Source organism: Phodopus roborovskii, unplaced genomic scaffold (genome assembly GCF_943737965.1).
Source record: "Phodopus roborovskii unplaced genomic scaffold, PHOROB, whole genome shotgun sequence".
NCBI classification, from domain to species: Eukaryota; Metazoa; Chordata; class Mammalia; order Rodentia; family Cricetidae; genus Phodopus; species Phodopus roborovskii.
Genome location: NW_026126602.1, coordinates 2,278,931 through 2,292,481, shown reverse-complemented (window position 1 = coordinate 2,292,481; position 13,551 = coordinate 2,278,931). Strand labels below are relative to the sequence as shown.

Sequence of the window (13,551 nt, the reverse complement as noted above, 5' to 3'; positions counted from 1 at the left end):
ATTTCAAAACGGAGTCTGGGATTATTTAAAGGTATTTATACTTCATTATGAAAAAACAAACAAAAGCCTGGTTCTAACAGGCCTAACAAAAAACGGTGATTAAAACAAACGTTGGGGATATGGCTTAGTGGTAGAGCACTTGCCTAGTATGCAGGAGACCCTAGATTTGATCCCCAGATACACATAAAAACAAACAAACAAACAAAGACCCAATCAAAACAACTACAAAGTGAAATGATTCTACCTAGTAGGATCCCTGCATTAAGGAGCTGATATCAAAGGGGTTCCCACGCTCTTAGCCACCTAAAACCCAATTTGAAAACTAAGGTGTGTGCAATTCAAGTGATGGCAAGCTGTGTCAGACCTGAGCATACCTGGCTATGGATGACTTCAATGTGACATTTTTCTAGCCCAGTGCTCTCTGGCTATGACTGCCCTTGTATCATCTACATACAGTGCACCTTCCAGAAAAGATTCTGGATTAGAAGGCCTTTGGATAAAGCTTATGGTCCTGGAGACTTAACAAACATAACAAGAATCAGTGCACCAAACTATAGTCCCTTCCACACACAGATTAAACCAAACATAATAATTCTATGCACAGAACATCTGTTGCTTACAGAAATAAAGCAGATTTTTACAGATGGTATGAGTTTAGATAAACAGCTTACAATGATGCTGAAATTCCACTGGGAGCTAGGATTTTAAGGTACATTACTGTAGTCGGAGCTTTGGTCTTTCTGAAACATCTGCACACTCATGCATTTCCTTCCCTTTGTGTTTATGTCTCTCTTGCTCTCTCTATGAGAGAGACAGAGAGTACAAATGCACTAGGAAGACAAAAGACAACTTGTAGGAGTTGATTCTCTTCCTCCATCATGGGGGTACTGGGATGGCTGACTTGGCAGCAAGTGTCTTTACCTAATGAGCCATGCTGCTAGCCCCTGTAATAGGGTCTCACCTAATTATGGTAATTTGATATCACTTCAATTTCAAATGCACAAAAAGAATGCTTAACCTCTAAGCAAGCACTGAATTTGATTGAAAAGGTGCTGGTATAGTTTAAAAGCCTAGAAAAATATTTGGAAACAGTTCAAATCACATTTTAAATAATGATTATTAAGAAGAAATAATTTATCCCTAAGTAGATCTAGCCCTAGGAATGCTAAATCCCTATCAGCAAGTCTCTCCAAGATCCCCCTTCTGTTATATAGAACAAAAGGGATATAGGATTCACTGGACCTTCACAGAGTCTACCCAAAGTCAGACATGTCCTACTCAGGACACCCTCTGTGGGTTCACAGCCTGTGAAATGGCCAAGCCTGGGATCCCAAGTAGTGGTAACACGAGATACACCTGGGCACTCTTCAAGGAAATGAGTGGACTCCCGGCATCTTCATTCAGAACTTCCTGTTCGAGATGAGTGTATGAGAACTCAAAAATAACTACTTCGAAAAGGAGTCTGGCGGATGATGTTTGTAGTCACCAATTTCAATGATCTGAATCAGTAATTGAATAATCAAACAGAAGTACATTTGAAGCCATCTGTTGGTCTATGTAGCAGGGAAGCGTGTTAACTGACTGGCATCTGATGGGAAGGTTAAGTCCAGCTTGACAATGCCTTCGGAGAGGACTTGCTGACTCAATCATCTTAGTATACCCAGTGCTTTCTCTGGCATCGACCAAATCAGGCTTTTTTGGTACCAAATGTGGTTTACATCTGGGGGCCATAGTGTAAAGGAAAATTATTTTTAAATCCACAAGTGTGATGGAGTGAGACAATTGGCCTATGAGGCAGTATCTGGACTCTGCAGGCCAACTTCAATTGAGACCCCATCTGATTTAGGCGCCTCTAGAGAATGTTTTCTTTAAGGAGAAATGTGCTTCAACTCCTGTGTAACATGCCAATAGCTAGATTTTCTTTATGGAATGCACTTGTGCTAGCTGAGCTCACTATGGCACATATGACATGATTTACAGAGCCACAAAGAGAGCTTCAACATCTCATGAATATTCACAAGCATGAAAACAGAGCGTCACCCTGTAGTCTGTTGGCATTTATTCTCTAAGTATATATGAAAATAAATACAGCATAAAAATAAATAAATAAGTAAATAAATAAGCTCCAATATCAAAACCAGTGATTAAGATGCAAAGTTACATAATTACTGAAGTTTTTGGGGCCAATTTTTGCTGATGCTCACCTTTCAATGCCACCTGACAAATAAACAAGTAAGCTCTGCAACTGATACCGACATGTCTACATAGTACTGTGTCTGCAGACTACCTTACACGAAACAGTCACAATGAAATCTGGAGGTCTGTCACATGTTTCAATGTCTGCATTTTAGGAAGTGACATGATGTAGATTGATGGGACATGGCTATTTTCTCTATAAGGTCTCAACAATATTTTATACATCTTAACAACTAATTTTGGGCAACCATCACAAGTTTACACTTGTGCTTATTTAAGGCTCCACACCGAACAGCTCGTCAGCCTGCCGGTAAGGACTGTATGGACAGAGACACAGTCACTACAGTTGGTGGAAGTACAGTCAGTCAAGCCCCAGAGACAGATTTCCAATTGATTCTCAAGTTTGGTCAGTTCATAGAATAACTGTTTGTAACAAGTAAATTAGTTTATGAAGCATTTTCTGAAGAAACAACACATTCTCATGCTTAGAAAGCACTTTAATGGTAACCAAAATAGGTAATTAGGGAAGCAATCCTTGTTAAAAAAAAAAAAAAAAATGTATTGAAAATGACCTAGAAGAGCTTTAACAATGGAATTTAAAGGTATTTTAAACATAAATCAGGCATGGTGGCACATGTCTTTAACCCTGGTGCTCAGGAGGCAGAACCAGGCAGATCTTTTTGAGTCTGAGGCCAGCCTGTTCCACAAAGTGGGTTCCAGGACAGTCAGAACTACATAGTGAGATCCTGTCTCAAAAATCACAAATAAATATTTATTCATTTATTGTACTTATATGCTTGTGTGCATACATGCTCACATGTATGCAGCTCAGAAGACAACCTGAACGAATGGGATATTTCCCTCTACTGTGTGGGTCTTGGGTCCTGAACTCAGGTTGTCAGGCTTGGTGCTAAGCACCTTTACCTGCCAAACCATCTTGAAAGGGAACTTCCATAATTTATACAATATGGATAATGTGGACTCAATGATTTAAAAAAGAAAGCCAAGAGTATTGTAGTATTTTTCAATATTTTAGTCAAAGCACACCAAAGTAGCGATTATCTAAAAATGATTTCAAAGTATTAAAATTCAGTTTCTCTTGCATGTACTCTGAATGACTATGTCAGCATATGTTATATGTAGACTGGATTAGGTATTCAAGTACATACTGCCAACAACCTGGGGTCCCCTTTATTTTCTTATTACTTAAAAATTAAATTTATAAGTCTTGTGGTTCATGGGCTGCCTCAAGGTAACAAATTAAACATTATACAGTAACATACCATCTCTTTGTGGCTGTGATTAAGAAAGGATACATACACACAAACTCACATAGCAACATATTAATGAGCAGAATTCAAAGAAATACTTAAGGTATCTAACTATGGGTGCAATATATCACCACATCCTCAGCAAGATGGATGACCCCACCCTGATACAGAAATAGCAACGGATGCTACAAACGAACGTACCACAGTGTGTGGAGCCACTGCTACTTTTACTCTGCGTGGAGGTCCTGCATGTGTGGGTCCCAGGCTGTGCTGTTCCTGTTCGATTTATACTCCTATGTAATTTTCTACTGGAGAGTTCATCACTGTCACTGTCGTGTAGGGATGGTGTCCGAGGCCTAAAGTGCCGCCATCTACATGATTTGATATCGACTAGTATCTGACTGAGGTCTTTAGAGGAAGATCTGTCCGAGGTATTGGTTTCTGAGGTATTGGCAAACTGATTGACTGGAGAAGGTTGTGGTGAGGAAAGCATGTCCAAATCCAGGTGGTGAAACATACTGTCATAGTCTGAATGCGCTCTGTCCAGCAGGACCCTGCACAAGGAGCAGATGTCAGAGATTACATCACAGAAGTTTTTTTCCTTTCCCGAAAGCCCCAAAAGCTGAATAAAAGTATACTGAATATTTAAAGGCCGCAGAGTTCATCACTGCAGTACTTGGCTCTTTACACAGAGTGTGTGCATGGGACAGGGCACACGGCACAGCACACATGCAGAGGTCAGAGGACAAATTTCAGGAGTCGGTTCTCTGCTTCCACCATGTGGATACTAGGAATAGAACTCAGGCTGTCATCCTGGTGGCAAATGCCTCTTCCCACTGAGCCATCTTCTCGGCTCTGGTTCTTTTAGCCTCAAATCTCAATGTTGGATAAAAGTTCTTTTTTTCAAATTGTCTTTCAACCAAAGTTTCCTGTGCTTGGCAGTTCCTTCTCTCCTCCTCTATACGTATGAAGGTATTCTACTTCAGACCCAAGAACCGTATCCTGACAAGCCGAGGCCATGAACAGAAGAGTTAATCACTGAAGTAGTTAATGTCAACTTTCCCCCAGATTTCAACGACTTTTTTTTGTAGTTTCCTGAACCAAATCCTGAGTGTGTCAACACAATTTACACTTGTCCTTTCTTAGGATTTTACCCTGTGATAACTTAGTTTAGATGTTAAGAAGTTGGGGGAGAAAAGAACCTACATGGGGTCCATTAGAACTACATAGTGGGTGAGGATGGTGGGAGCATACAGACAAACGGCTTCAGCACAGCAAGCTGGAGCCATTACAGTCTGTTCACAAGGAGGGCCCCAGTTCACACTTTGGTTTCAGTGTCTAAAAGCATGCGATGCAAGGAGAGCAGAAGCGCATTACCTTCCACCGCGCCCAACCCGTCTTCGTGCAAATCCAAGACACTTCTGTGGTACGGTGAGAGTTGTTAAGCAATATCTATAGCGAACATCCCCCAATCCTCCATCTTTAGGGCTAGTCCAGGGCCAATTGCCAGTTTGGTCTAAATGAGGCTTAAAAAAAAATCCACAATTATTGTATTTTGTCAGTTTATCTGTCGTTTGTTCTTTACAAAGATTAAGTCTGACACTTACAGCATAGTACTGACAGCCTGCTTTCCTACGGAAAGCAAAAGGACCATCAGGGTCATTCTCTTCCTCAGCTTCCGAAGAGCCAGACAAAACCTTGAAATAAAGCAACGAGAGGTCAAACAGGTGGGCTCCCACACTCCTCTTCTGTACGCAGAGGGCTGGTCTTCTGTTTACCTGGGACAGAGGCTCTTCATCTGAGCTGGGGAAGTCGTACTGGTTTAAGTCTTTAGCACTGAAGACTGGCAGCGCAGCAGGGCTCGGCTGCTGAGGAGTGGCGGCAGACGATGGCAGGACTTTGGGCTTCTTTTCGTATTTGCGTTTCGGCCGAGTAAGATCAGCCTTATCTTGCTGCAACACAGACACGAGTCAGTTAACACACCAGAAGCCACATTCTACACCTGGAGCCCCTGTTAGTAATTTTAGTTAATTATCAGCTGGGGAGCCAACTGCTTAAACTATTTAAAAAGGCCCAGGTTTTCCTTCTTGGCGGTCCCTCCCACCCTCAGAGGTTCGTTCTCAGTTTCCCCTAACAATCCACATTTTTCTCTGTTCAAAACAAACACATGCTTAAAAGATTTTTAGAAAGTGTATGTGTAGGTGCCTTTGAAGGCCAGAGAATATCAGGTCACCTGAATTGGAATTACAGAGTTGTAAAGCATCTGATAAGGGTGCTGGGAACCAAACCCAGGTCCTGGGCAAGAGCAGTGTGTGCTCTAACTGCTGAACCACCGATCCAGCCCAACAACAAAAAAATTTAAATGAAAATTAAAGTTAAAAAAAAAATGCTCAAGATAACAGGAATATTCCATTAATTACTCTGTCCCCCTCCCCGCCTCCTTCCGAGATAGAGTTTCTCTGCTTAGGCCTAGCTGTTCTGGAACTCACTCTATATACCAGGTTGGCCTCAAACTCAAGAGATCTGCTTTCCACTGCCTCCCAAGTGCTGGGATTAAAGGAGTGTGTCACCACCATCCTGCCATAATTACTCTGTCTTAATGGTAAACCAGATCCAAGTATATGGTTCATGTTTCTGAAACTGATGTTGTATAATTAGAATCTGAGTTAAATCCTGAAATATAGAAATAAAAAATTTCTGAAGTAATCTGTAAAGCCACACATTTCAGACAGATGGACCATAGACTTCAATATTAAATGAGGGGAAAAAAATATCCCATTAAAATTTTAGTGCATATGTAGGACTAGAAAATTGTAAATATTTTGGAGCAAGACCTTATTTATTTATTTATATTTATTTGGCAGGGGTGGATGGCTGGTAATGTTTTACTGTGTAGCCTTGGCTGGTCTGAAACTCACTATGTAGACCAGATTGCCTCACAGAAGGCCTATTGAGTGCTAGGTTTAACAGCCACCATTTTTGATTAGCAAAGAGAATAATTCTATTCATCTGACTGATAGCCCAACACTCTTAAAACAACATGTTTGAAATGGTCTGGCAGTGCTCTAAGTGACAGGGGAAAGCATCACTCCAAGTGGGATGGCAATTATACGTTTAGGACTGAGGTCCAGGTCATCAAGTAAAACAATTGCAGAAACATAGCATTAAATAATACAAGTGAGATAACAAAATGAACACCTAAATTGAATGGACTTTAGGAATGAATTCCTAAATTGAAATGGAATAAGTTTGAGTTAAATGATATATGTTAGATCAAAAGTATATAAAATACTTTCCCTCCTCTGGCACACACTCCCCCGCCTCCCCTTTTTTTGAGACGGGGTTTCCCAACAGCTCTGGTTGTCCTGGAACTTGCTTTGTAGATCTGACTGCCTCTGCCTCCTGAGTGAAGGGATTAAAAGTGTGCGCCACCACCACCCGGCTGAGGCATGTTTTCCTGAAAAAGGCAGACTGACTGCCATCTTTATTTCCCAGGTTTCCCTTTACTAATTTCATTTCCCCCTCACCAATTTTATTCTACACAAATTGTGAATTATCTTGTTAAGTATCAACTTGTCAAACACTTCTACTTTTACATCACTGCCCACATCACCAACTGTTAAAGACCCTCAATCACCTCTTTCCTTCACTTACACAGATGTGTCACAGGTGCTACAAAGCCAGGGAGGCTCCGTGTTCTCAAGCCTCTGCACTGTGAACCACATGGACATTTCATATCCCCATCAGCAAAACCCTCCTTTATTAGACCCAGAACAAACCCTCTGCTGGTCTCGGGAGGCAGTGAGAGAAGGAGGAGGGATCAAACTGTCAGGAAAAGCTAGTCTTCTTTCCAGGGCACAGCACACCTTGCAGGAGAATTTACTTATTTCTGTTTATTGTATGCTACTGTGACCAAGCCCTAATCACCTTATGAACTTTGAACTCCTTTCCATCTGTGACCTCCTGGTGTTTGAACTGACTGCTGTTAGTGATAGGGATGATGGGAATGGCATACGTAGGCTTCACTGGCTGTCTTTGTGCCATGACCTCAGACATGATCTCTCCGCTGTAGTCACCTAAATTATACCTGAAATGAGAGAGAGGAAACTTAAGCTGTACATAGATTACAATGAGATGCTTCCATAAACACTGAGAAATGATCAACAAGTCTAACTAATCCAATATCCGCCTCCCCAGGCATCTGGTGTGCCTGCTGCAGGTGGGATACACTACTCAAGAGTTACTATTTTTCTGAGACATGTATCCTAGGCTGGCTTCCAATATGATATGCACTCAGTGAGACCCTGAATGCAGATAGGTGGTTTGCCTGCATGCTATTCTGTGCCCACAGAGGTCAGAGAGGATCCTGGATCCCAATGGGATGTCATGTAGGAACTGAGAATCAAACCCAGGTCCTTTGGAAGAGCAGCCAGAGCTTAACCTTTGAGTCTTTAAAGTCTCATCCTTGAACTTTTGATCCTCCTGTCTCTACCACATCCTGTCGGTGGGAGCCACCATGCCTTCATCATCTGGTGCTGGGCTGGTAGCCTTATCTTGGTACACAGTGACTGTGAGGGAAAATCCTAAGGCTGAGATGCCTCAAGTGCTGTCAAGGAACCTCCTGCTAATTAGGGCTGTCTGTGCTACAAAAGTATTTTTTTTTTTTTCCTGAAAGAATCATAAGAAATTTAAGTCTTTTTTTTGGGGGGGGATGGGGGATGGCAGTGGACCTGGAGCTTTCATTCTCTACCTCACCAAGTGTGTTAAAATTTATGCATACCTGGTGCTAATTTATGTAACATGCTTGCCTACAGTACTAAAAATCTCACAAACACCCCAAATAAACAACCAGTATTCAACATGAACCCTCTCATTCTGCCTAACAAGCTACAGAAACAACTCAAAAGAACAAAAGAATTTCTTAGTAGAAACACCTGATAAATTCTTAAGTGAAACCAATCCCTTTGATAAAATAAGATAGAGTTGTGGATAAAATTTCACAAAGCTTAATCACAGTCTGTTACTTAAAGAAACTACCCCTGAGGTTACATATAGGTAGGAGATGCAAAAACTGTGACTGGCATCCGCTCTAACTCATGAACACAGTGTCTGTCACCTCTTTTCCATAATTTCCAGTGTCAGGTGCAGTAGCTCCCGTTTGCTCTTCTCTCTTCTCTTTATCATCTCTAGGATAGTCACAGCCCGGCTCAGGTCCCGACGCAGCTTAAGCATCTTTTCATATGAGGCTTCATCATTTTTGCGGTTCTGAATATAAAAAAGTTTTGCTTAACTTCAAGAAGCACTTCTAACTAGCTGCATATAAAAATGCATGCATTTGCAGGGTTATGTTTAAAGATATGGAAAGGGAACACAGATATCAATTCCGTACATGATTTTAGTGAGCCAATACTAATTTATGTTATTAAGACCCCTATAAAACTAAAGGTCACCATATTTAATATTTTCCATTATAATTAAAAAATTAGTGTGTGTGTGTACAGTGCCCACAGGTGGGTGGGTGGGGTACTGGATCCTTTGGTGCAGGAGTCACACACAGGTGTTTGTGCGCTGCTTGATATGGGTACTAGAATTGTAACACTGTCCTCTGAAAGAGAAGTAAGAGGAACACTGAGCAACCCCTCTAGTTTAATTTTAAGGTCTGTTATATGAAAGCATAGATTAAGTCACAAAATTAAGACATCAAGAACTACAATTTTTCTTAAAAATTTAAAATTCACTTACTTTTCGAGTTTGCATTTTTTCAGTTCGTCTTCTAAAAGCCACATAAGGATCATTTGTGCTAGAACCGTCTCGCTTTTCCTGTTTTACCGTTGGTATAAGTGATGGCCCTCGACAGTTTTTCCTCTTTTTAATCCAGTATTCATAAACTTCTCTAATTAACTCATCATCTTCTTTTAGTAGTAGTTTGGCTTCCTGCAGACTGACTGGCTAAATGTAAAACCATTACGTCACTTTCATAAAACACATATGCAAGGACTCAAAACCATTCTTCATTTAAATAACAACAACCAAGGCAACAATAGTATTGACAGTATGCTTTCTTAAACACAGGTTAGTCTTGAACTTGTGAGGACAACCCTGAACTTCTGATCTTCCTACCACCTTTTAAGTGCACATCACCACACTTGGTTTATATGGGGCCGGGGAGCAAGGCCAACATGCAGGCTAGGCAGGTACTGTGCTAACTGAGTCCCATCTCCAGCTCTTGTGTGTTCAATCCTTACAACCATTTCCTATCAAATTTCACAAGTCACACAGCTTGCTGTATTTCCTGACCATAGGACTTGGTATTAGTCACATTCTACCTGTTCACCAAATACACAAATAGCAGTTTTTTTTTTTTTTTTTTTGCTAGTTTTTGTTTTGGAGATAGGGTCTTACAATGTAGCCTTGGTTGACCTTTAATTCACTGAGATCCACCTGCCTCTGCCTTCCAAGCAGTAGGATCAAAAGTATGTGTCACCACATACCTCCAGTTTATTATTTTTATCTCTACACACAGCTGGGGTAACTGAGGCACAAAACAACCTTAAATATATTGCTCAAAATTATACAGGTTAACACTAGGCAGATGTAAGTAAACTCATGTTTTTAGTTCCGGTGTCTGCTGGCTCATCCCTCCTCAACATTGCATGATTTCACATAATATAGGCATTTATATGTAACACACAAACATACAGAAATGAAGTTGTACCTGCTGACCACTGCCTTTTTCTAGACGGTCAATCATCTCCTCAAACTGCAATGGGCAGATGTCCATTTTCTTCTTCAGTTTATTCACAAACACTTCATCTTCAGAATCCAGATCGTAATCAGGCTGCTCAGCGTCCAAACTAAAAGCTGACAGAGGAACCATAAGCAATCATTTACTGAGTGACTCCATGAGCAGAGGCTGCACAGACAGCTGCATAAAGCAAGGCCTGGGCTTCCTAAAGAATGAATGCTTCTTTCTAGATTCTGTCTTCAGAGCCTCACACACTCTGGCTTACTGCTATGTCTTCTACACTGAGAGCCAGACAAAAACTGAATGTAGATAGAAGCTATAAGAAAACAACAAACAGGACTCCCCACCCACACTTTATGCAGGATTTTTTTAAAGATTATTTAAGTCTTATTTTATAAATCATTTAGCTATTATTCCAAAAGACTAAGGAAGCTACTACTAAGAATGGTGACAGATCTCAGTGGTTTGCTCTTACATATGTTGTCAAGAACTGCCACTCCACAGTGGGAAAACTCACTCAATGGCTTACAAAAATTGAGGGAGGATGATATTAAGGGAAGCTAAATATCTTGGTATCAAAGCTCACCCAGTTTTCTTTGAGTTATTAATTTCTAACTCCGCAATTCAATGCCTACCTAGTATGGTGAGGCCTTTTAAAATTATTTTATAACAGTTTCCCTAACTGTTTCACATCAAGTTTCACATCATACAGCATGATACAGTTTATGACTTCAGACCCATGTATTAGCCATTTCTTAGCTACTAAGCAGGTAAATGCCAATGTAATCTTTTAAAAATGCAGCATGACATCATTCCTTTAAAGCTCTTTGCCTATCACTCACCCAGAAAGTGACTTCAAAGCTCCTCTATTTCAGAAACCAAAACAGAAATAGAAAAATAGGCCGTGAAGATATATAATGTTCTGCATAAATTAGAGGCATTTCAAGCAATCCGGAAGGTTTTTTTTCTTCCTCAAGACAGAGTTTTTCTGTGTATCCCTGGCTGTCCTTGAACTCAGAGATCTGCCAGTCTCTGCCCCGAGTGCTGGGTTTAAAGGTATGTACCACCACTGCCCGGTTAAATCTTAGAAACTTTTTTTTTTTAATTTATTTTTGTTTTATGTGCATTGGTGTTTTTGCCATGGGTGTTGGGTACCTTGGAACTGAAATTACAGACAGTTGTGAGCTGCCATGTGGGTGCTCTCCAGCCCCTAAATCCTAGAATCTTATACATACCTTTAAAAAACTGCAGCCCCAATCATTCCCTCTCCTTGCACTGATATTTTTTTTTTTTTTTTTTTTTTGGTACTATTTTACACTTTGGCTGTTAAGCATGCTTGCCCAGTAGGAAGATGAAGCTGATCTTAAAGGGAGCCTTATCTTTGTCCCTCCCAAGTGTTCTGAGAGAGTAAAGTGTCCCTTGTCTGTGCCATGGTGACAAGATGGGAGTCTGCAGACTCAACTGAGAAGTGTTTTAGTGTATGGAAATCTACTTAAAGGGGAGGAAAATAATCACACAACAACTAGTCATTTGTGAAATAAGGGGACATTCGCTGGGTGTCCAGGACTTTAGGAAGTATCTGCAGTATTAAATGTATTAACTGACTTTCCCATTGACTTTTTTAGTTAAAAATGTGGTGGGAGTGATACAAGCAGATGTTTAGACATACAGAAGTCTCTAAGCACTAGGACCTGTGTGCTCCAGACAGCAGCAGTCGGTTCTTCGGCTGTTTTCCAAATAGCTATCCCTGTTCCATAAGCAAGCTTTTGGAGACCCTTGTGTAGAGGGGCAGAGGCAGAAAGCCTTTGACTCTTTCTACTTCTTACCAAATGATGTTTATCCCCTAACCATTTTGGCTAAATTTATATTAGTCAAGTAAAATCTAAAATTTTACCTCTGCCACATTAGCTGCATCCCAAGTGCTAAACACCCAAGTGCCTGGTGTTGAGGGGCTGTTCCAGAAAGTACAAATTAGAAAACATACCCATCACTCTAGAAGTTCTATTAAAGAAGATCATCCAGAAGGCCAAATAATCAGGGGCTGGTACTGAGTTCTGCCATCTTAGGCTCCAATCTATACAGCACTCACTGAAAAGCTCCACTGTCAAAGTGTGGGTTTTTGTTAGGACAAACCACATAAATCATTTAATCATTCATAAGAATGAAAGCAGTTTGCCCAGTGTCACCTTCATATCAAGGCACCCAGCACACTTCCGGTACACACCCAATCATCTGGAAGCTGTCAGGGAACTGCAGTGGGACTTGGACAGGAAGACTCCCATCTTGTCACCAGGGAGTGCAGTGACATTCCTAAGGGCTCCCTGACTTTCCTGTTGACAGTGCCAACACATGAAAACACCATGTGTATGTGCGTACAGAGGCCTGAGATAGGTCCCACTGTCCAGTTCAGCTGGCCTGAAACCTGCGGCCCACTCCTTTACCTCCAGAGTGTTGGTTGGGATTACAGGTGTATCCCATCATGCCCTGTTTTAATGGAATTCCATCAGCCACATAAGCTTGGTGGCCTATACCTGTGATCCTAGTACTCAGGAGGCTGAGCCAGTTTGCTCCAAATTTGAGGCCAGCTTGGGCTATGTAGTGAGCCCCTCCAAAAAGTTTTGTCAATTAATTAAAATGAAACTCAGCTAGTCAATTGCTGTCATCCATAACTAACTCTAGGAGATCAGAACCCCCATTTGGCCTCTGTGGGCAGCAGCCATGCATGCTATGCACATACATACAGACATGAAGGTAAAACACTGATTCACATAAAATAAAAATTAAGCAAATCTTAGGAAAAAAAAAAAAGTCACCACCACACTGTGGGTATAATTCAGTGGCCCAACACTTGCCTCACATGTATAAGGACCAGGGTTTGATCTTCAAAACCACAAACACTAAAATACAGAAAAACAAACCTTTGGTATTGTGTGTTACATACAGGAAAATGTTACAACATGAATCCAAGTGCAAAGAGCACAATCAAGAAACACATAGTGTGTATTTACTGTGGGTGGTGATATTTGGCAACCTTGCCTTAGATATCAAAATCAAAGGCATCTCTAGCTGGTGGTGACATCACTGAATCCTTAACCTCTTCATGGTGAAGACCTAGGTCCTGGAGTCATTTTTAGAATGTACTGAAGTAGAGTAAATGGAGAAGCCTGTCCTTGAAACCCCTATGAATTCTCCATATGTACAGCTCTGTGGTTGAAGTTACAGACTATCTGACTATCAGTCATAAAGCAAGGCCCTGGATCATGCTCTAGGTAGATATGGAGACTGGAAAAGAAATACTCCCAACTGCATGCTTTCAGAATTTGGGCATAAAGACAGAGC

The 13,551-nt window shown here is 41.0% G+C and overlaps 1 protein-coding gene across 3 annotated transcripts in view; it reads right to left on the bottom strand.

Moving 5' to 3' along the window:
* Epc1 (enhancer of polycomb homolog 1) overlaps positions 1–13,551 on the bottom strand; it is a 90,135-nt gene that overhangs the window by 9,121 nt on the left and 67,463 nt on the right. For all 3 annotated transcript variants that reach the window (XM_051205610.1, XM_051205609.1, XM_051205608.1), the window contains exons 3-10: positions 10,183–10,328; positions 9,210–9,416; positions 8,584–8,732; positions 7,395–7,554; positions 5,246–5,419; positions 5,075–5,164; positions 4,845–4,993; positions 3,669–4,021 (exon numbers count right to left, since the gene is read on the bottom strand). In XM_051205610.1, the coding sequence (XP_051061567.1) occupies positions 3,669–4,021; positions 4,845–4,993; positions 5,075–5,164; positions 5,246–5,419; positions 7,395–7,554; positions 8,584–8,732; positions 9,210–9,416; positions 10,183–10,328 (1,428 nt within the window). The remainder of the gene's footprint in view (positions 1–3,668; positions 4,022–4,844; positions 4,994–5,074; positions 5,165–5,245; positions 5,420–7,394; positions 7,555–8,583; positions 8,733–9,209; positions 9,417–10,182; positions 10,329–13,551) is intronic.